The sequence below is a fragment of the Bipolaris sorokiniana genome, assembly GCF_000338995.1.
Source record: "Bipolaris sorokiniana ND90Pr unplaced genomic scaffold COCSAscaffold_7, whole genome shotgun sequence".
Classification (NCBI taxonomy): domain Eukaryota; kingdom Fungi; phylum Ascomycota; class Dothideomycetes; order Pleosporales; family Pleosporaceae; genus Bipolaris; species Bipolaris sorokiniana.
In genome coordinates this window covers 1190550-1211879 of record NW_006911901.1, presented here as the reverse complement: position 1 = coordinate 1211879, position 21330 = coordinate 1190550, and the positions used below count along the sequence as shown (strand labels likewise).

At 48.6% G+C, this 21330-nt stretch overlaps 10 protein-coding genes across 10 annotated transcripts; 8 read left to right on the top strand and 2 right to left on the bottom strand.

Annotated features, from left to right (window-relative positions):
- The first annotated feature begins 1347 nt into the window (after positions 1-1347).
- On the top strand, positions 1348-2900 carry COCSADRAFT_36953 (uncharacterized protein). The gene has a single exon (XM_007701642.1). It carries the CDS (start codon positions 1491-1493, stop codon positions 2571-2573), a length of 1083 nt encoding a protein of 360 aa, XP_007699832.1. The 5' UTR covers positions 1348-1490; the 3' UTR covers positions 2574-2900.
- Positions 2901-4261: 1361 nt separating this feature from the next.
- Positions 4262-5746, top strand: COCSADRAFT_90520 (uncharacterized protein; the record flags this gene model as incomplete). The annotated part of the gene is made up of 2 exons (XM_007701999.1): positions 4262-4686; positions 4783-5746. The coding sequence occupies 2 exons, from the start codon at positions 4262-4264 to the stop codon at positions 5744-5746; spliced, it is 1389 nt and encodes a 462-aa protein (XP_007700189.1).
- A 1796-nt stretch (positions 5747-7542) lies between these two features.
- On the top strand, positions 7543-8400 carry COCSADRAFT_324545 (uncharacterized protein). The gene is made up of 3 exons (XM_007701998.1): positions 7543-7840; positions 7888-8239; positions 8300-8400. Exons 1-2 carry the CDS (start codon positions 7743-7745, stop codon positions 8177-8179), a joined length of 390 nt encoding a protein of 129 aa, XP_007700188.1. The 5' UTR covers positions 7543-7742; the 3' UTR covers positions 8180-8239; positions 8300-8400.
- Positions 8401-9327: 927 nt separating this feature from the next.
- COCSADRAFT_357343 (glycoside hydrolase family 92 protein) lies at positions 9328-12008 on the top strand (the record flags this gene model as incomplete). The annotated part of the gene is made up of 4 exons (XM_007701997.1): positions 9328-9457; positions 9506-9765; positions 9814-11221; positions 11274-12008. 4 exons carry the CDS (start codon positions 9328-9330, stop codon positions 11936-11938), a joined length of 2463 nt encoding a protein of 820 aa, XP_007700187.1. The 3' UTR covers positions 11939-12008.
- A 574-nt stretch (positions 12009-12582) lies between these two features.
- On the top strand, positions 12583-14014 carry COCSADRAFT_181487 (carbohydrate esterase family 1 protein). Its single transcript, XM_007701996.1, has 3 exons — positions 12583-13103; positions 13235-13608; positions 13684-14014. Exons 1-3 carry the CDS (start codon positions 12664-12666, stop codon positions 13791-13793), a joined length of 924 nt encoding a protein of 307 aa, XP_007700186.1. The 5' UTR covers positions 12583-12663; the 3' UTR covers positions 13794-14014.
- A 511-nt stretch (positions 14015-14525) lies between these two features.
- COCSADRAFT_324534 (uncharacterized protein) lies at positions 14526-15071 on the top strand. The gene is made up of 2 exons (XM_007701995.1): positions 14526-14657; positions 14714-15071. Exons 1-2 carry the CDS (start codon positions 14627-14629, stop codon positions 15007-15009), a joined length of 327 nt encoding a protein of 108 aa, XP_007700185.1. The 5' UTR covers positions 14526-14626; the 3' UTR covers positions 15010-15071.
- Positions 15072-15156: 85 nt separating this feature from the next.
- On the bottom strand, positions 15157-15903 carry COCSADRAFT_46557 (uncharacterized protein; the record flags this gene model as incomplete). The annotated part of the gene is made up of 1 exon (XM_007701696.1): positions 15157-15903. A coding segment is annotated over one exon (747 nt), but the record flags the coding sequence as incomplete, so codon positions are not given.
- A 1304-nt stretch (positions 15904-17207) lies between these two features.
- COCSADRAFT_89208 (uncharacterized protein) lies at positions 17208-17735 on the top strand (the record flags this gene model as incomplete). The annotated part of the gene is made up of 1 exon (XM_007701994.1): positions 17208-17735. The coding sequence occupies one exon, from the start codon at positions 17208-17210 to the stop codon at positions 17733-17735; it is 528 nt and encodes a 175-aa protein (XP_007700184.1).
- Positions 17736-18490: 755 nt separating this feature from the next.
- Positions 18491-20334, top strand: COCSADRAFT_36949 (uncharacterized protein). The gene has a single exon (XM_007701641.1). The coding sequence runs from the start codon at positions 18631-18633 to the stop codon at positions 20215-20217; it is 1587 nt and encodes a 528-aa protein (XP_007699831.1). The 5' UTR covers positions 18491-18630; the 3' UTR covers positions 20218-20334.
- A 702-nt stretch (positions 20335-21036) lies between these two features.
- Positions 21037-21285, bottom strand: COCSADRAFT_89786 (uncharacterized protein; the record flags this gene model as incomplete). The annotated part of the gene is made up of 1 exon (XM_007701993.1): positions 21037-21285. A coding segment is annotated over one exon (249 nt), but the record flags the coding sequence as incomplete, so codon positions are not given.
- Positions 21286-21330: the final 45 nt, after the last annotated feature.

Below are 21330 nucleotides of genomic sequence, written 5' to 3'. Positions count from 1 at the left end.
AGTGCGTACGAGCCGGACAAGCATTTCTGCCTCTTTCTCGCTCCGGATATACAGGATCGCGGAAAGTGGAGCGGGCCCGGAGCTCGACAAGGAGCTCGGCTCAATACTTTGATCAATTGGGCCGAACATGAGATTCCGCCCAAGATCTTGTCAGCGGAGCGGGATTGGGCCCCTATGTCAAAGGCTGTAGCCATATTCCCAACTGTTGGGACGGAAAGCTGATGAGAGATCTCGCTTTCGGCCTGCAACGTAAGTAAATGTATACGGATGAAAATACAGAATATACCCTGAGTGGAATATGCGTCAACAGTGCGAACCACTTCAAGCAAAGATCAAACGCACATGATCCATGATTGCGCAATGCTCGGTAGCTTGATTGATTTCTGGAAACGGTAGACCACCTCGAACTAGAAGGTGTACGTATGTGTTTACATAGTAGATCACACTACGTCCGACCGTCATGATCGACAGCCCCTTTCTCGTACATTCTACGCGTATCGCACGATAACTTCGGTGTGATTATTGATCGACGACGAGCTTAGCTGTTGTTTTCCCGTTTCAGATACACACTTATCAACAACTTCCATAACACTAGTTGCAGTGTTGCCCTATACGCCTCATCTTGATTGGGCCTCATCATTATCAATTCACTGCCTGTGCACCCATTGTAAGATTGTCGGGCCGCAAGCATCGCCAGGACTTCCTTGGCTGTGAACTTGGCGCCTGGATAGACGTAGGACAAACCCACGAGTACAGCCGACGAGCTGAATGATCCAGTGGTCGTGCATTCACATGAAATATGTGATACGAGAAGAAAAAGTAAATGTGGCTGAGCTCATCAACTGTTGGTTTTGCATGCCTCTTGAGCCGCATCCAGCAGCGCGCTAACGCTTCAGGCTCGTTTCGCAGACCCAGTTCGGACGGCGGCTCCCGTCCATCTCTGGCCCTTTAGATGCACCGCCACTCAGTTGTCGCCATTTTGGGACGCGCACACCCTGTTCAAATGCTGAAACGCTAGGATCCCCGTCGATCACAACCGGCGCCTTACCTTGGGCGGAAATGGTGAGATCCGGGACCACGCTGTGCTAATCAGGATCCACCCAAGGCGAATAACAAACGAAACATAATGCTTGCAAAAAGCTTGTGGAAGCGCCGACTTCCTCTGGTTCGTCAGGAGCATGACGAAGCTCGTGGGTCCGACACGTCTGTGGTCTTGGGCGTCTGCGATCCAAGACCTTGGCAAAGTAAATACAATTACCTGACAGCGTTGAGTCCGTGTGACGGACGTGTGAGTGTTCCGGTTTAAAGCCGTGCTGGTGCCTCAGCACAGCCCGGAGTGAAGGGAGGGCCATAACACTCACTTTTTCTGCTGCTCGCAGCTATAGTCGCTCATTTGTCCCGCTTTCCCCTTTTCCCTATTCCCCACTTCACTTCCTCGGTGTATTGTTATAACCTTTTTTATCTTTGCACAAAATTGTGGGTCACATACAATGAACGCCTCTGCAACAGTACGGGCATCATACATCCGCCAGGCGCGAGTGAGCATCATCGGCCATCCAGTCATAGCACTACGACCACGGTCTGCTCATGAAGACAAACTAAAAGATTTCGTTCATGTTGATCATGTTGAGCATCGTCAAAAGTGTGAATCGGAGCGAGTTGCTGCACCCGCTGTCTTTGATTTGGAGAAGGATGCGGATATGAAAGAGATATACATCGAGGACAAGTTCGTCGACTCGACCGACAACCTCTCCGTTATGGAATGGGAAGAGTCCAGCTCGACCAGAGTGCGACTAAAGAAAATGGTTACTGTCTTCCCCTACCGCGACCCCATCTACCTTGTCGCCATCATCCTCCTCCTTGGCTCTATCGACCTCGTAATCAATGCCTTCTTTGACCTGCTACCCCGTCTCTATCCTTCCTCTTCCTTTGCCGAATCAGAGCAGGATATTGTCGCGGTGCCCCTCACAATTCTCATCGGCTCAATCCTTTTCTTCATCGCCGGTGTCTTCGACACTTTTGGCGCCCTCAATGCCGACAGTGGCCAAATCGGAGCCACTAAGACCAAACCCAACAAAGTCATGTACCGACCTGCTCTTGTTGGCACGCCACAGTTCTGTTGGATCCCTTCCCGGGCCAAGCTGTTGGACCTCACAGTTAACAGCCTAGCGTTCCAAGCAGGTCTTATCGTCCTCTTTGGCGGCGTCATCTTCATGTTCGGTGGCATTGTGGATTTCCCCGGTGTGGTGGATGAAGAAAGTCCATACTTCTCCTCCATTGTTTTTGGACCTCAGGTCGTCCATGGAATGTTGTTTTTCGTGGGCAATGCCATGCTGGCGTTTTCAGAGCAGGAGCGTTGGTACAAACCCAAGATCACAGACCCGGACTGGATAAGCGCTTTTTTGAACACAATCGGAGGTTTCGCGTTCATGATGGCGGGCATCTTTTTGTTTCAGAAGGAGGCATCTGTGGAAGAGGGTGAGATCCGGGCTGCGATTGCAGCCATGGTCGGAAGTTGGGCGTTTTTGGTCGGAAGCGTCATTCGCTGGTATGTTGTTTTGGAGGTTTGGTAATCGCTTTTTCTTCGTTGTATTCTGGCTGCGTTTTTTTCTTTTGTGCAAGGTGTTGTTGGCCTTTTCTTTTTCGGGCAGGGTTCGGCTGGACTTAGGCGGACCTCGAGGTTGCTAGGGTGATGATTTCTTTTCACACGGCGTACGAGAATGTATTCATTATTGCGGGGACATGATACCAAAAAGTTTTGTTTTGTAAAGAGATACACTTTTTCAGAAGTGGAGTGCATGTAACCGCGTCGAAAATGGATGCGCAAGACCAAGGTTTGAGGTTGTTGCTTGATCGAAGACCTTGGGTGGTATCTGTTCCGAAGTAGGCCTCTTCCAGTGCATGATTTGAATCTGGATGCATATTTAAGTGCTTCATAACTAGCCACAGTGTGTCAATAATAAGAGTATTATATCACCTTCATCATATTTCTTGTTTCTCCAAGGGTCCACTATTGGCAGAGATGAAAGCTAGCTTACTCCACCAATGATTGCTTTACGTATTCCAAAGCTATACACAACAAGCCCCTAATAGCTAATTCAACAAAGTGAGTAATGGTATCACGTTGCTAAAGAGAATCACCATGTATTATATGTTCGAGAATAGAGTGACTTGGTCGGTTGGGTCGAGTCGCAAATCCTTCCCGATGGGTCTTTACTAGATCGCTTCATTAACGAAAGAAATAAATAAACATCAAAAGTTCTTGGAAATCAAATGCTACAGGGTACCGTACAAACACTGATTTAGCAAGCAATACTAGTATATGTCTGCAGCTTTAGCTGCATATCACGATCACTCGAAGGGGAGGGGGGGTTTGTGCAGGAAGAAATGCGATCTGATCGGTATTAAGAATCTCCACTACGTACTCCCCTTGGCCGCAGCTAGAGTATCTGTCGCAGCTAGAGCATTGTTGTGGTGCAATTGTGTATCTATAACGTCAAGAGCGGCACCCGCGCCATCATTTTCAACTATCTATCAGGACTCAAGTAGACCGTTGTCAACGAGAGCACAAACTTTTTCATCTCATGATTGCAGACGAAAGTTTATTCGATATTTGGATTGAGCCGAGGAATATCAACACAACAATTGGAAGCAAGGTTTTGCAGAAAGTTACTATGACGCTGAGGGTGTTGCGCCGGGCTACAAAAGGCAATCATGTTCGATTTTTGGACTGAGCCGAGGAATATCAGTATGACAGAAAGCAAGGACTCACAGAAAAGCGCTCTGACACTGAGGGCTCTTCAATGGCTGGATTTCAAGCCACTGCCTAAAATGTCGACATTTCCGAGTTTCCTTTCATTTGCCTTACCGATTTGGGAGGACAAGGTGGGAAGCAAAATACCACGTGAACACATTCACTTTCAAGACTCAAGCAGCTAGCAAAGCATTGCCTTTCACGCCCCAGGAAGCTGGCAGGGAATTGTGTTTTCACACCCTAGGCAGCTGGCAGAGAACTGCTTGGCGTCACTTGCAGGATGTTACTGCGGCTTTCACTTTCACCCAACTTGCAACCAGTGAAAACCTCCTGGCAACCTGCCCTTGGCAGAATTTCTACACTATTAATATAGCTGCATTTCCCTCAATTATAAATCCTCTCTCAACACAGTATTCAACCACCAGTCTTTCCTTGATATGTTCAACCATTAATCGATTCTTCAGACACTCAATCATCAATAGATCTTCTATACACTCAGCTATCATCATGTCACCTATCGCAGTACTGGTCCTTGCGGTATTGAGGGCAACCGGCATGATATCAGATCCCCTCCTCCGCCCTCACAACTCGAATATCACGAATTTCGAGCTCACAAGTGGCTGTAGAACTAGCCATGAATGTTCCAAATTATATAGCGTCTCAGAACACAGTCTCTACAATATGACCGGCTTCGCTGAACTGGAGGTCATACTAGTTATCAACGCGACCCCCACGCTCGATGTCGCTCCCGGGGAGCAACTTGTTCCAGACCAGACTGTGTATGATCCAACGATCGAACCTGGGACTGGTATCATCTTCGAAACCATCCAGGATATCCCTGGCCACCTCAACTCTCTCACTTTAGGCCTTGTCATGGGACTGGTCCACACTCTACTGCTCATGGTGTACTACACCATTTTCAAACATCTCGAGTCTATTGTGAGCTTCTATATGGAGATACCTCAGATTGATGGGTACGTATATGTTGTATGCAAAATCTTACCATGTTCATCAACTAACTCGATCAGAATATTCATGCTCGAAAAAGCCGTTTCCGAACACCCATATGCGATTTACCCCTGGCTATCTCTAGCCCTGCTCACTCTCCTGGAGCCATTCCTGACATTCGTTTGGGACTACCTTCATCAAGAGTTCCATGATTCCCACGAAGCAGTCATGAAGAGGCTGGGGAGGTGCGAAGCCAAGGCTTGGGGCCAGACTATATTGATCAAGGCCCTTGGTGAAGCCAAAGATCGCTTCAATCTCGCTTTGGAGGCTCTCACTGCATCACTTGAAGACGCAAAGACTCAGATCTCGGGAATCGAGGAGCGAGTACTTGGTATCTTTGGAACTGTCAATCAACAAGATGAGGACATGAAGAAGATTGCACGGAGCTTTGAGAATATGGTGCGCGACCAGCACTCACTTCGGGAACACGTCGGCGATCTTTCCACAAATCTCTACAGGGAACACGCCGAACTGGGTTCTTGCTTGAATCGCTTTGTCCAAGCCTATGGTAGCAACGGCATAACCCTCAGCCACCGTTTCGACTGCCTAGAACACAAGGTCGATGCTTTGGAGCGCGAGAAAGCCACCCAGGCCGCTGAGATCGAAACCCTCAAGAGCGCTCTGAGCAAGGCGGATGAGGAAAGGGCGGCCATGATCACATTCTACCGGAAACAAAAGTTTAACAACTTGGCCACGAACGAGTACTACCAGAGAGCCATTGCAGAAGCACCGGAAGATCAACTAGCGCCGGCATTCACCGCATATATGACAGCCATGCATTCACAAATGAATGCTACGCTCCAAGGGGTGTATCGCACTGCTGGTGGTCATCCACACACGCCCCAACCACATATGCCTCAGGCCAGACAACAAAACAATGGCTACGGCATGCCTGAAAATGGATCTCCCGGTTATGGCTTCCCTGGGCTGGGCTCTTCTCGATATGGTCCCGCCGGTGGCTTCCCTTTCAACCAGAGGAAGTGAGAAACGGCTGCAATTTCTTTTCTCTTTATCATTTTGTTTGTGTTCACTAAACATTTCTTCGCATTGGATACCGATCTGTGGTATCTAATGGCTTTGTACTTCTGAGGCTTGGGATCGTGGTCTGGGATGGCGAGATATTTGCACGACTGGCGTGGCGTATGCGTTTGTTATATGCTCTTCTTGATTTTTAGTACCTGCTCTTTCCACTGCGACTTTCTCTTTTATTGCCTCAGTTTGGAGGTTTGCTACCCACGTCAGTCGTGTCTTGTTCGAATATCATTCATTTAATGAGTAACTCTGGAAACTCAGCTGGCGGTACTGAATGGGGGTGCAGCTTGAGCAACGTATTCTATACACTGCTCAAGCTGTATCGCTCCTTCAGCACCGGTAGATGGGCTTTCGGAGTTACTCATTTTATAAACGATGTAGTTGAAGCTTTAGCTAAATATCACAATTGGTCGCAAAGGAGGTCTGGTACACAAAGAAATGTGATCTAATCATCTCTAAGAAGCTCTGTGCAAAGTAGTTATGCTAAGATGTTAGGAATCTCTAGATTTAGGTAGCGCCTTATTACGTGATGAACACCAGAATCACCGCGAGCTCAAAAATCAGCTTAAAAATGAGGTAAAATACAACTGGACTTAAATATTCATATCGTCGCTGTCAGGCCAGCTGATGTGGTGCGAAGGGGCTTAGCCTCGTTTATGGCTTGCACTGCCCCACTGCAGCTGAGCTTCGTAACTCAACGGTGCTCTATCAACTACTCTGGTGATTATCCATCATTACTATCTGCGCGCCGTTATTGAATGTTCTAGTTTACCCCGCAATTTACCGTCAATGCTGTGGACTGAGGTAAGGAGCCTTGGGTGGCCACCCCGTCCTCCCCACACTAGTGCCAGTAGTTTCAAAAGTGCAGTGGTCCACGATGTCTTTTGGATTCGACATCGGTGACTTCATCACAGTGGTGGAATTTTTGAGCGAGTCGCGATCGAGCTTAAGAATTATCACAATGCTCCAACACAATTTCAAAATCTATCGAACTTGGCCTGCTACAACGTACACTCATGCACGTGGTCAAAGCCCAAACAGACGATCAAGACGACAAGCAGATTCCCGAGCGGATACGAGCCATAGTCAACCATTGTCTGCTCGCTCAATAGACTCCCATCAAAACCCTGATGTCATTTTGGATAAGACCTCCATGATCTTGGACCTGGTACACAATCTACCCGATTCAATCACCAATATACAACTGGAAATCGCTCGAAAGGGAGAACAGCAGATCAGACGGGACACATAGATGACATAAGTAGTTCCAGGGCTAAAATCTCAGGTAACAGAAATACTTGTTCAAGGGAAGAATAACATGGAGATAATGCGCTCTAGTAAAGCTCGAATTTTGCGAGAAGTAGCGCGGTTGTATTCCGTCTTGAATGACTTGAGGAAGCTTCTTCACTTGTGGGTTGTTGTCACAACTTTCGATGCACAGTATGGGCTAAATCTTTTAGGTTCTCGAAATATTCGAAAGATATGCTGGAAGCCATTATCCAGAGCACGTTAGTTGTCTTCTCCCACCTACGTGGCCAAAGATGTCGAACACCAAAACCGCCTAGCCGCATGCTTCTTGATATGGCAAGTCATATGGAAAGGCTTGCTTGAGCCATCGAATCTATTCCCCTACATCTTTTGGTCGACATAATCCGCCTTGACGATGCACTTGGAGAAAGCTGGGGTTTGCCTTTTCAAGCGTGTCAAACATGGAATGTAAGATGCTTTGGTCGATGCAATGCCCTTTGCACATTTCAGCTGACTAGCTGCATCTGAAAAGTCGTTCACAGTCATACTAAAGGTGGTTGTCTACGGAAACCAGCGACCGGGATTGGACTACATAATACGAGGCCAATTTCAACTTACACTTGCGAAGACGGGGCGTTCGATCGGCCAACCACATCGGTGGAACTCAACTATTAGACCAGGTGCCCACATAAAGCAAGCGATGGCTGTCCCCAGGCTTCCTATTTCGAAAGATGCGTGCCCTTATCCCTCCTGTGCTGGAACGTTATTGAGCCAAGTTGATGAAGTTGATAAGATATGGTGGGCAGTCCTGCGAGGCTAATGACTCGAGTACTAATATGTTGCAGCTTAACATATAGTCGATTGCCGAGCTCCACGCTTCTTCATACTCTACCGCTGAAGTTATACGCTAGAGTCCCACCACTCGACCCTATCCCAAGACAGGTCAGCGTTCATGCGCGTGTGCAGAAAACTGACGGCTTGGCGGTGGGTTCTGTTCAAATTTGCAAAGACTCCATTAGCTTTTTTCGAAGGATACAGGTATATGAGCGGCCGCCTCCTCTCACTTCTGCAGAAGAAGCTTACAAGAAGCTTCGGGATGATGCATCAGACTTTCAAGCGAATTTATACCTCAACTAGCATGCGCTTAGTGAAGTGCAAATTGATGAAGCTATCCATCGCCTGAGACGGACGATAGCGGTAGGTTTGTCTGTTGACTAATTATATGAGTAACTATATGAAAACTGACATGTAGAGTAGAAACTAACGATTGGATTCTTCGCTATCTTTTGGGGAGAGCCTTTATAGGAAAAGGTCACTTACAGGAAGCATACGATCCACTGAGCCTCTGCGCCCAATATAATACCATGATTCCTAATGTTTGGATTACGATTGGAGTACTCTACTTCGAGCTTAGCCAATATCTTGGCAGCCATGAACCTATAGCAAGAAGCATCCGATTGAACCCGTACTCGTAGGAGTCATGATATAATCTTGGGGTTCTTGTAAGCACATGCTTCAAATCCGCTTCAGCAACTAACACTTCCCACCAGTACGATAATTGTCGAAACCAAAGTGATGATGCACTAGAGGCAATGCGGAGAGCTCTAGATCTGAACCCCACTCTTTCCAACGCGCATATTCGAATGGAAGAGTTAAAAGCAGGAGTTCATGGGAATATGCTTACGGAAATAGTAGAGTGTGACTTGTTCCAGGCCTCAGATCCTATACCTACATACGTCGAAGACACGGGAATTCAAATCAATCCTCTCATTTCTATTGAGTATGATGAAGTATGAAATACCGAAAGCACCGAAGAAGATAATCTAGATAATAAGAGCTATTGAAAATTTTAACCTTTAGTTATGTCTATGAGACTACTATAGCACTAGTAAGCTTTAACCAAGCATAGCTACGTAAGTAAAATCTTACGTCTAGGTACTATGCTAGTAGATAACTTGAGTTCTTAAATCTGAATATTGTTAAAAATAAATGCAAAACATTGTAAAGCATGTCACGCCTCCTCCCAAAGCCAACTCCGCATCTTGGCAAGTACCAGACGGGGAAGGCGGGACGCCAACAGCTACGTCATACTATACTACATCCCCAGTTGCATTGAAGGAATACCCAACAATGTAACCTCGATGCTTGATAAAGGCTAATGATTGCGACTATGGAAGTGACGTGCATGAGCGGGGTACATTGAAAATGGTGCGCAAAGGTGGGGGAATACGCATTGTGAAAAGAGGTGATGTACTTTCTTTTTTACTACATCACCTCTTTTCAAAATGTTTAGTTCGAAGATACTCGCGGTACTTGCGATTGTGCAGCGACAATATGCAGATGCACAGGAAGTCGATTACTCGCAATTCGTGAACCCGTTCATAGGGACTGAGGGCGCTATACCCGGCTATGCATGTAAGTCATCTGATCTTCGGTCCTTATCAAATTATTAATACTGTAAAGATGGCGGCGGCGACGTCTTCGTAGGTGGTGCAGTTCCTTTTGGCATGGTCAAACTGGGCATCGACAGCTACGAAGAGCCTATCAATCAATCCGCGCTGAATGGCGGATATACGCCACAAGGTCATGTCACGGGTATCAGTTTGTTACATCAATCCGGAACGGGAGGAGGTCCGAAATACGGGTATCCTTCTCAGATGCCGCTCACAAAAATTGATGGCGATGTCAACTTGCTGGACAATCGCACATACTGGCAAGATCGCGTGCGTTGAGTAGCAATGTTCATCCTGCATTGGCTGACAAAATTCCAGGTCGGTGAAGATGTGGCTTCAGTAGGCTACTTTCGCACAGAGTTTGAATCGGGTGTACAAGTCGAGTTGTCAGCTTCACGACACGCAGGACTGCACCACTACACCTACCCATCAACTTCAGAGAAACACGTATTGGTGGATCTGTCGCACTATCTCCCGCATCCAACTCGAACCTGGGACTGTCAATTTTACACAGGCGGCGAGATCGAGATTCAGCATAATTCTAGTATCTACACTGGCTACACCTCCATTGCTGGAGGATGGAATATTGGTGCACCAGTCACCGTTTACGTATGCGGAGAGTTTGATAGCGTACCCGATGAGGCGAGAGCATTCAAAGGCCAGAATACGTTCCCTGTGGGTCGGCACTTTCGGACGTTCAACAACGGTACAACACCGCAACCCACATTTACTGGTAACACAGCTCGCTCAGGGCCCATGAATGACCGTATTGGCGCGCTCTTCACTTGGAGCAATGCCACTGAGATCAAATCCCGAGTTGGAATTTCCTTTATGTCTGTGGATAAAGCTTGCGCATACAAGAACGTTGAGCTGTTTACTTGGTCCATCGAAGACACTGCTCACGCAGCGCGCGACGAATGGAATCGTGATGTGTTTTCCAAAATTCGGGTTGACACATCTGAGCGCGCAAATAAAACGCGACTTGCGCTGCTATACTCAAGTTTGTACTTCATGCACCTTATCCCAAGCGAGCGGATAGGCGAGAACCCATTGTGGGAGTCTGATGAGCCGTCTTGGGATGACTTTTACACGATGTGGGACCTTTTCCGAAACCAAGTCTCGCTATGGCATCTCATTCAACCAAGTTATTACGAATCAATGATCAGATCTTTGATTGATATATTCAAGAATGAAGGGTATCTACCTGATGGGCGGTCTGGAAACTACAATGGGCTGGTACAAGGAGGATCAAATGCCGACAATGTTCTTGCTGACGCTTACGTCAAAGGATTGAGGGGTATGATCAATTGGACCGAGGGCTATGCAGCGGTCAAGAAAGATGCCGATGTTCTGCCTTTCTTCGACCAAAATCCCGTTGATCCACAAGGGTCTCTCAAGGAGGGTCGGTCAGCGCTCGATGATTGGATACCGCTCGGGTACGTTTCAGCGGATAGGAACACGCGCGCAGTATCGAAAACGGTAGAATATTCGCTCAACGATTTTGCTGTAAGTCAGATTGCAGCAGGAGAAGCGCCTGGCGAGCAGGATCTCTACTTGCGGAGGTCGGCAGGCTGGCAATTGAGCTGGGATCCCGAAGCATCGAGTCGCAACTTCACTGGCTTCGTTATGCCACGATATGCGAACGGTACTTTTCATAAAACATATGACATTACCGATTGCGGCGAATGCAATTGGCAGGATGAAAGTTATGAGGGAACTTCATTTGGTGGGCTGATTCGACCACGTGTTAATTCTTTACGACGTACTAATTTGAACAGAGTACTCATTCGTCATTCCTCACGATGTATCACGCGTGATTACCCTCATGGGCGGTCTGTCGCACTTTGAAGAGCGACTCGACTACGTCTTCCAACCAAACACATCTGGTGTCGATCTAGGTGTCAATGGACTCGGCATCACGACGATTAACAATGTTGCCAACGAACCGGACTTCCAAACGCCGTACCTCTACAACTATCTCAACAAGCAGTGGAAGAGTGTTGAGAGATCCCGTCAGCTTGCCAACGATTTCTATTTCAACACCACAAACGGTATACCTGGAAATAGTGATGCTGGCGCATTGAATTGTTGGTTGGTTTGGCAAATGCTGGGCCTGTATCCAATCGTCACAACACCCGTGTATCTTCTCGAGAGTCCTTGGTTTTCCGACATCAACATTACAGTAAACCATGACAAGACTCTTAGAATCCGAGCTGAAGGATTGGATGATGGGGATGAGAAGCAAGGATACTATGTGCAGAGTATTAGTATCAACAGTCAACAGTGGGATAAGAATTGGTTCCAGCATGAGGATGCCGGTGGAATTATGACAGAGGGCGGAGACATTGTGTTTACGCTGGGTCATGAACAGACGGTATGGGAAACGGGCGATGTACCACCGAGCCCGGGTCATCAGGAAGTCGATGTTAGGAGCAGCATGTGATTCAGATTCAATCAATCATGAAAATTACAGGTTCTGTTGCTGTATGATTGGCTTCTGCGAGTTTTTTTCCCCCAGTCTATCAGCATCGGACCACGGCGGAAAAGGTCCACGCATGTAAGAATGATGGGGCCTGTACGAATGCCTATGCCGCCCATCGCTCACTACCAATCATTTCACACCGTATTGCCCGTGTACCTAGTTTTCTGCTGGTTGACCCTTTTCTCGAGTAGTCGGCAACTATAGTCGGACGTCCTGGCGAGTGTGACTGTTAAGGGCATAAGAGAGCGGCAACTAGCATATACTACCCGGCAATACATGCTTACCTTGACGGGATATCAAAGTTAGTATATGAAAGCTTGCACAACTCAATATCGTTTCAAAGCCACCGACGAAGCTTGGAATGTGTTCGCCGGTAACCCTCCCCATATGTCGAAGTCGCAAAGCAGGATTCCGGAGAGTGTTCTCGTAATCATTCGATTGGTTCGCCGAACACGGCTCACCATTATACTTACTGTGGAACACCATGCTATTGCGAACCCGCTTACATCCAGTCCCCTGTATACATGACGTCGGGTGATGTAGTAAGAAAGGCCTCTAAACCTTATCAACTAGCGTCTAAAACCCCATAGTTATATCTCCGCAGCCAAGAACTACCTACCACCCCGTGAACTCTCAACGTCCCGTAGACATAGTATCGCTGCAACAAAAGCATCAAGCAAACAACCATGACACTATCCAAGCTCATCCTCTTAATTTCCACCCTCCTCACCAGCACCCTCGCTGCCCCCCAAAAATCACGCGGCTGTGGCATCTCACACAAAGACCTAAGCCTCCCAGCCCAACACCTCGATTCCAGCGGCCAAAATCGCAGCTACTACATCCATCTCCCATCCACCTACAACAGCGATACCGCGTACCCGCTCGTCCTCGGCTTCCATGGCAGCCCGAGCAGTGCAATGACCGTCCCGCTAGACACGAAGCTCAACAACGAGACCTATTCCGGCAGTAAGATCATGGTGTATCCGGAAGGGGCTGGGGAAAGTTGGGCGGGGCCGACGTATCACAATGCAACGAGTGTGGGGGAGGACGTGCAGTTTGTAGCGGATGTGATCGCGAATGTGGAGAACAGATTCTGTGTTGACGAAGCAAGGGTATTTGCATTTGGGTAAGTTTGACTGTTTTTTTCTTTCTCACTGAGTAGGTTTACGGCTTTTTGATCGACTTTGACATGTGGTTGTGTCACGCGTTGTGCTTGCCAGGTTTTTTATATTCGGTGCTGACGCGGATATATGTTAGCATGTCTAATGGCGGCGGCTTCGTTGGAACACTGGCATGCGATGAAAAGGGGAGTTCGCTTTTTACGGGTCTGGCAGCGCACTCGGGCGCTTTCTACACGGATGTCAATGGGCCCGATAATGGGTGTGCGCCGTCGAAGGAGGTACCCTTGCTGGAAATCCATGGTGGAGCTGACAAGGACGTCCCTTACGCGGGCGGCAAGGGTGAAGGCGGCGAACTACCTTCAATCTTCAACTGGCTGAACTCATGGGCGCTGCGCTACAAGTGTGAGAGCAGCAGTGTGAATATTACGTTTGGGAGCGAGGTGCGACATTGGTCCTGGGGTTGCGATGGGAAATCCGGTCTACTCCAGCATTACGAAGTCATGCATTTGGGTAAGTCTATCCTGTTTTTTTTTTCCTTTGGACTAGGAGTATTTGCTGTTGGTTGTGGCTAAAGAACGATCATAGGCCATGCTTGGGCTGATACCGAACCCAATTTCTCGCAGTCGTATGCGCAGCAAGGACCTACGGTCATCCAAGCGAGTAGAATCATCATGGATTTCTTCGACTCGGTGTGAATACGATGGAATGACTTGAGGGAGAGAATCTACTCAAAAGAAGAAGACCGACGCGCCGTAATGTAATGCAAGGGAACGACAAGGGCGTGGCAGATCTAATGGCTCCAACGATGTGTACATACAAAACAGTGGTGGCAATCGTAATGTGGAGGAATGACTTAATGTGCAAAAAATGTCCAGCTTGGATGTATCTATAATACCACGACTATTCGTGATCCTTCCGTTCTAATGCGGTTAATATGTCAAACTCATCTGACACATTTGACACGCGCGTCACGCCCGAGTGAATGCCTGAAACGCATGCCGAGACAACGTGCTATGGAGCTCAGCCCCATCGCCGCGTCAATTATGATTGGCCTGGGAGACGCGACAATGGACACCAGCATCATGCTTGCTACTCGATCATTTATGTGGCACAGAAGCGAGGCTATATGCGACGGTGCGTATGGAGATGCTTGGACTGTGAAGCGGAAGAGTGGCACTGCAAGTGTTCACCAACTACTAGTCGGACGTTGCACAATAGGAGATCACGCATCAACAGCCTCAGGATCCCGCTCATGCCGTCACGCGCTCGCGGTGATGGTGACGAGAAAAGGGGACTATGCACTCAGGAGCCTCAAGGGGATATAAATGTAGTATACCTAAGAGCCAACTCGACGAGCAGCTTCACTTCCAACCTCAAGATCCCACCACCTAATACTCTCTTCTCAATTCGCCGTCTGTGACTGCGGATTCTTTGACCTGGTGTCTTTGACTCACGTACATATCTCTTTCTCTCATCAAGCATATACCCAACTCTTCATATAACCAACCATCCATTAAATCAATCCAGAATGCGTTTCACCATCGCCACTCTCTTCACTCGTAAGTAGATGGCAGCCCATATATCACTATAACAATGTGGAGCTGACACTTTCAAGTTGCCGCCATGTGCATGGCTCAGGTCACGCCTAACAACGCGGGTGCTAAGAATGTTGGCCAAGGAAACGGCGCGCAATTCATCACAGGTGGATGCGTGTCCGATGCCGATTGCAGCTCAGGGTGCTGCGCCCAGGTTGCTTCGACTGGCGACGGTGTGTGCAGTGCTGAAGTAGTGAGTCAACAGAACGGAAAGACGGGTTGCGGTTTCAATGACCCCAATGCCGCCGCCGTGATTGCGGCCGCGCAAGCCCAGGTTGAGCGCCAGGGGTTCAAGAGGGTTGTCCGAAAGGAATAAACGGCGGAAGCCTCAGCCTGAAGAAATGCCTAAATAACGACCCCCAAAATCGAATCAATAATCAAACAAATCGTAACGTCCCTTCATGCGTGTCACTTTCCGCGAATATTGTGCATCACGGTTTCATGTCATAAAGCTGCTTCCCGCACCAAAAGCTGCCCACAGCCTCGTGACCCACAGTGCGAGAATCAACTCCCTACACGTCTGGTCGAGATCGCTCCTTAACTCGATTGTTGGCATCTTCCCTCCGTAGCCCATCTTCATCACCTCAGTGGCAACGACATGGCCTTCCGAGTCTTTCCACTGACTAGGCTCCATCTCGTTCTTGCGCTGTTTGATGGCTTTGGTGAAACCCCCAAGCTTCCCACATGTCATTATCTCGACTGGCCGACTGCCCTGTGTCGGCACGTGTGCGACGTGCCAGCGTCGTAGACCAAATCGCACTTGTAGGAAGCCTGGAAGTGCACGAGCGGACTTTCCCTGGACGTAGTATTCATTTATGAGGAAAGGCGGATCGTGGGCTTCGTAGAGGAGCCCGCTGCTGGTGAATGGGACATTTGGTGCGCCAGCTTGGAGCATCGTGACTTCTTCTGCACGCAGTCTGCGCATTCCTAGTCTATTGATGGATGTATCGAGGAGGGAGGAGAGCTGGTAGGCCGGGGCATTGGGGGTGTGAATGAAGGTACCATAGATGGTGAAGGTAGTGGCTTTCTCATCAACGACGGCGTAGGCGGGCGGTAATTCCGGTGGGGGCAATGCAGAACTGATCGCAGGCGCCGCCTCGGACTCTGGGGGATCCCGTTCCGCCGGTGTGGGTTCAGATGGCGGTGGCAGCGGAGTTGTTGGTACACTTGTACGCGGAGATGCGACGACAGCTTCTTCATACGAAGGAATCGGCGGGTCAGCATGCAATGGAGCCATGGCGTAGAGAAGTGAGGAGGAGAATAGGAGCGGAGAGCTGGTCAGTCTGGCTGACTGCGTGTGAGAAAGTCCATTATACGAAGCCTGAGGGGCTGTGTTCTGCCAAGCATTTTGTTGTGAGGCGGAGGAATGTACTGGCGGGATCCCCAGATGACGCGGCGGGTGGCGGTCCCGTGCTCTCCGAACTTCTATGACGCACTATTCACTTCTCCAACACGACAGGCAGTACGTATGTACCTATATGTACATATATACTATGTACTGTCTCTATGTCTCGAAACAATAACTCCCTGTCACTTCCTCACCAACTCCGAGCCTGGTATCTCTTGTGCTGTACGCCGAGGTTCAGCAATGGCCTCGGGTACAGTTGAACGGCGAGCGTAATGGATATGACATGCTAAGCGGACTTTGGGACTGATTTGCCTTTGTCATTGAGCCTTGACAAAGCCCTCCGAATGTACTACCACTACATCTCGTCACATGATCGAAAGAGCTATACAGCGGGAAATTCACGTCAACCTACATGACGGGCTTGGCAGGTAGACAGCCGCGAATCCTCTTCAGCCTCAACGCATGCGTTTCCTCCGCTGATCCGTTACAAACCAGCTTGCCCGAGGATGGCGACTCATAAAATCGGACGACAAATAAGCAAAAAAATACGCAAACGGCTATGGCATCGCTGGGCCAAGACGCGAGGCGCCCCTTCATGCCGAATTGGATGCACAAGTAACACGTCCAAGAAAGGCTTCTACCAGCCTCAGTTACCGTGCGCATCCGCACCCATGTATTCCGTCTGTGGGAGCATTTGTTATTGGCGGTGGTTGTTTACAACAACTGTTTGGTCAAACTGGCTCTCCAGGTGTTGGGTGGGCCAAGATGTGCGAAACTTGTAATGTGTCGCAGAGTTGCCTCAAATATCGGGATTCGTGCATCCAGGCCAACACCAAGCCTTGGTACTAAGGCATTCACGTACGATTTCTCAAAATTTTCCGCAGCGCGCATATATATAAATGCCACAACGTGCCGATGGGAGAACTCGGTAGGAGTAATTCACTGTTGATCAGTCTCTTCACACATTCTTTCTTCTCTCCTCCTTCACTTCTTTCAAGTCTGTACGCTCGTTTCATACGACTTTCTTCAACGCCTTTTGGATTGTTTTCTTCAGATCAACAATACTCATAATGTATACCGCAACCCTCACTACCATAGCGAGCTTGGTCCTCAGCGCAGTGGCCGCGCCAATTACCGCATCACCCATGGACCTCGGCAACGGCCACATGCAACTATCATTCTCCATCGACATCAGCAACAACGAAGCAGTAGTAAATGCACTCGATGCCAACAAACTCTTCGCATTCACTTCCATGCACGCTGTTCACGCCGTTCCCGAGGAAGTCGTCAACGGTACAGAGCCTACAGGTGGTATCGCTGGCGCTTCCGGAACATTCAACTTCGGAATCAACAGCGCAGCCAACATGATCTGCTACAACATCACCCTGCACAACTTCCAGGGCGAGTTCGACTCCCCAGCCACAACTGCTACCCACATCCACGAGGCTGCGCGCGGCGCAAGCGGACCACCCAGAATCGCATTCCCCAACCCAGAACCGGTTAATGGAGATGTGGCAGTGCGAAACAGCGCAGGATGTCTGAAGGGACCCTTTACTACTGGTGTCATGGTCGAGGGCAAGGATTCAGGCGAGGGCTTCCACGTGAACATGATTGAGGCGAACCCTGCTGCATTCATGGCAGACACTCACTCCAGTTTGGCGCTGCCTGGTGCGGTTCGTGGCCAACTGGCTTAATGCTGCGCGAATGAAGGGGCGGCTAGGAAAAAAGACGTTTGGGACTGGAATCGTTCAGACTTGATAGCAGCATTATACCACTTATTCTTAATATATACATTTTTCTGGCATATGGTGTTTGGTGTTGGGATTGATGTTGCGTATGCCTTGGAAATGAGGAAGGGAAAGTGAAACATTATGCTCTTGAAGGACTTGACTAAATAAGGACAGCAGCGATCAATTCGGAGGGCAAGAAAAATACATGAAGAGAGGTGCAGTGACTTGGTAGGATACCTGGTGGAGAACATTACCAGACGGTCATAGCGATCGGTGAAAAGTGTATGGAGCCCGAGATTCGTTTCCACTTCTTCCGAGGTATGCGATGCAGAGTTCGACAGCCTAGTTCGAGATGCATTCTAGAAAGACCCCAAAGCTCATCGTGACCGAAAAGCCCGATCGGGATTCTCTTTTCACTTCAAGCCATATCAAGAAATGCATCTTATTATTCCAACAATGACGCCATTGTCAAGATTTTGGCCTTACTAATAAGGTTCGTATTCTTCTGCTTACGGGAGTACTAGCCCAATTCGTCTAGCGTTGCAGAAATCCTATGCAGGTGGACACCCAGAGGCAAATGTAACCCTAACTTTTTCTCCAACTCCCCTCTTTCCCACCCAATCCAAGGCGAGAGAAATGGCGTGCTCTGTTACCCGCAGCCTAGCTGCTACTGCAAACGCAGAAATGATCGCTGACTCGTGGCGCAAACCATGTATGCACCCAAGCCCGCCTTGTGTTGGATCCCCAAGGCATCCCAAGCTTTTGCCATGAAAAGCTTCCTTAAGTCTCGTCTCTGAGCTTCGCTTACTGCTCTTTGTTTGCATTATATCGCATCCTGATACTGCTGTATCGAAACACAATGACGGCCGTGGACCCCGAGAAAGCTCCCCGCGATGTCGCGACATCGCCAGACACCCTGACGGAAACACCTTCACACTTCATCAATGAGGACCGCTTGCGACGGTCCCTCTCAGCACGTCAAGTTCAGATGATTGCGATTGGAGGAACCATAGGAACCGGACTCTTCCTTGGTACCGGCAAGGCCCTCGCGACTGGAGGACCCGCTTCTCTACTCATCTGCTATTCTATTGTTGGCTTCATCGTCTTCTGCACCATGCTGTCTTTGGGGGAGATGGCAGCTTTCGTTCCCGTAGCAGGATCCTTTTGCACCTTTGCTGGGCGCTACGTGGACGATGCGTTTGGCTTTGCACTTACCTGGAATTACTGGTTCAACGACGCTGTCAGCACAGCAGCAGATTTGGTTGCGCTTCAGTTGTTGATCCGGTATTGGAGCGATAGTGTTCCCTGGTATGCGTTGGGAATCGCCGTATGGGTGCTTATTGTCCTAGCCAACATTATTAACGTTAAGGCATACGGCGAACTGGAGTACTGGCTGAGCTTGCTCAAGGTGGTAACCATTATCATTTTCATCATCTTGAGCATTGCAGTGAATGCTGGTGGAAATGATGGCTATGGCTATATCGGAGGGAAATACTGGACTATCGGCGACGCGCCATTCGTGGGAGGTATTGGTGGCTTCGCGTCCGTCTTTGTTACAGCCTCATTTGCATATGGAGGAACCGAGTCGATTGCCATTACAGCAGGAGAGACGCGCGATCCAGCTCGCACCCTTCCAAGGGTAGTGAAGAATGTGTTTTGGCGCATTCTGCTCTTCTACATCCTTACAGCTATAATGATTGGCTTCAACATCCCTTACAACTACCCTGGGCTCAGTACAAAGTCCAGTCGTACATCGCCATTCACAATTGCGTTCCAGATGGCAGGATCAAAGGCTGCAGGATCATTTGTCAATGCTGTAATCCTCACTAGCGTTATTTCCGCTGGAAACCACGCCCTCTACGCCGGATCGAGACTGCTCTACACCCTCGGCTCCAACGGCCATGCGCCCAAAGTCTTCACCAAGTTGACACGCTACCAAGTCCCGTGGGTATCGGTCATGACGACGAGTATCGTATCAATTGTACTCTTTTCCCTCTCCTTTGCTGGATCCGGCCAAGTGTGGACATGGCTGCAAAACATTGTCGGTGTCTCCAACCAACTGAGCTGGATATGCATCGGCATCTCATCTCTCCGCTTCCGCGCCGGCCTCAAAGCCCAAGGCAAAGAACACCTTCTCCCCTTTCGCAACTGGATGTATCCGTGGGGCCCCATTGTTTGCATCGTTCTCAACACCTTTATCGTCTTGGTTCAAGGCTGGACCGCTTTCAGCCCCAGCTTTGCTTCTGTAGACTTTGTTAGCTTCTATCTCGAGCTACCAATCTTCTTCGTCATGATTGTAGCATGGAAGCTTATCAAGAAGACCAAGTTCAGGAGAGCGAGCGAGATGGATCTGGAGACGGATGTGTATACAAAGGATGATATGGAGCCGGAGGAGAACGGATGGAAAGGAACAGGGAAGAGGGTAGCAACGTGGTTTTGCTTCTAATCGCATCTCTTTACTACATGAGAATTATGTTCAGTGGTGTAAAGGAAAAATCATCATGTTTATATCCAATATCGACAAAGCTGCTCCAATGCATACAAAGATGAATCTCACCGTGCTTGAAAGTTCTTTCCCTAATACCCTTGGAAGCCCGAAAGCACCTGTTTACGGTATGTAACGCGTAGTCTTTGAGTTGTTGTTCGTTTGTTTACCAAAGCAATTGCTCCTACAGCTACTCGTCAAAAGTCTGGCCTCGCTAAGCTCCCCTGCCCCACCAACACCAACTTTGCCCCATTCTTTGAATGCCCACCACTAACGCTACACCACGCCAATTTGGCCAAGCGGTATCTCAAAATGTGCGCCGTCGCCGAAATATGACAACTGCTGAGCGTAATATTGCGGCCGGGATGTTGCGAGGCGGCGCAAGCTTTAGAGAGATAGGTGAGGTTTTTAGGCATGACCTCTCCACGATTAGAAAACTATATAAAAAATTTCACCATACTAGTACTATAGATAATAAGCCTCGCTCTGGCTGTCTAAAGATAATATCACCCTATCAGATAAAGATTATCTATCGGCTGGCACGAAAATTACTAAAGATACTATATAAAAACCTTACTTAAGAGGCAGTATTTATAAACACTAATGGGACCCCTTTAAAGCTCCCTAGCTACTCTATATTATACAGTACTAGCTCAAAAGTCTGTTCCCCCGAGCGCACGGGCCACGATCACCACTTTTTCCCATAACTTCAACCCCGTGCAGCTCCACCAAACCACGTCCAAAATTAATTTTGAAATAATCAAATTAAAGCTATTAATCTTAATATTTTGTTTGATAACCATGTGCAGTGCGCACGGCGTCGAGGCGTCGCGGCATACTCGAGATCAGTTTGGTAATCAAAGAATCAGGTATGGCAGACCAGGCCTCTCGCAACCCATTTTCAAACTGATCCCACTCCCTTTCTGTGTCGCCCATGTAGTCAAACTCGGGGTGCAGCTCATGGAGTTTCTTTTTGAGTGCCCACCAGAGGTGTTCGATGGGGTTGAGATCCGGAGAAAAGGGGGGCCAGTCAATAGTCTCAATGTTGTGATTCCTGAACCAAGTTTTGGAGAC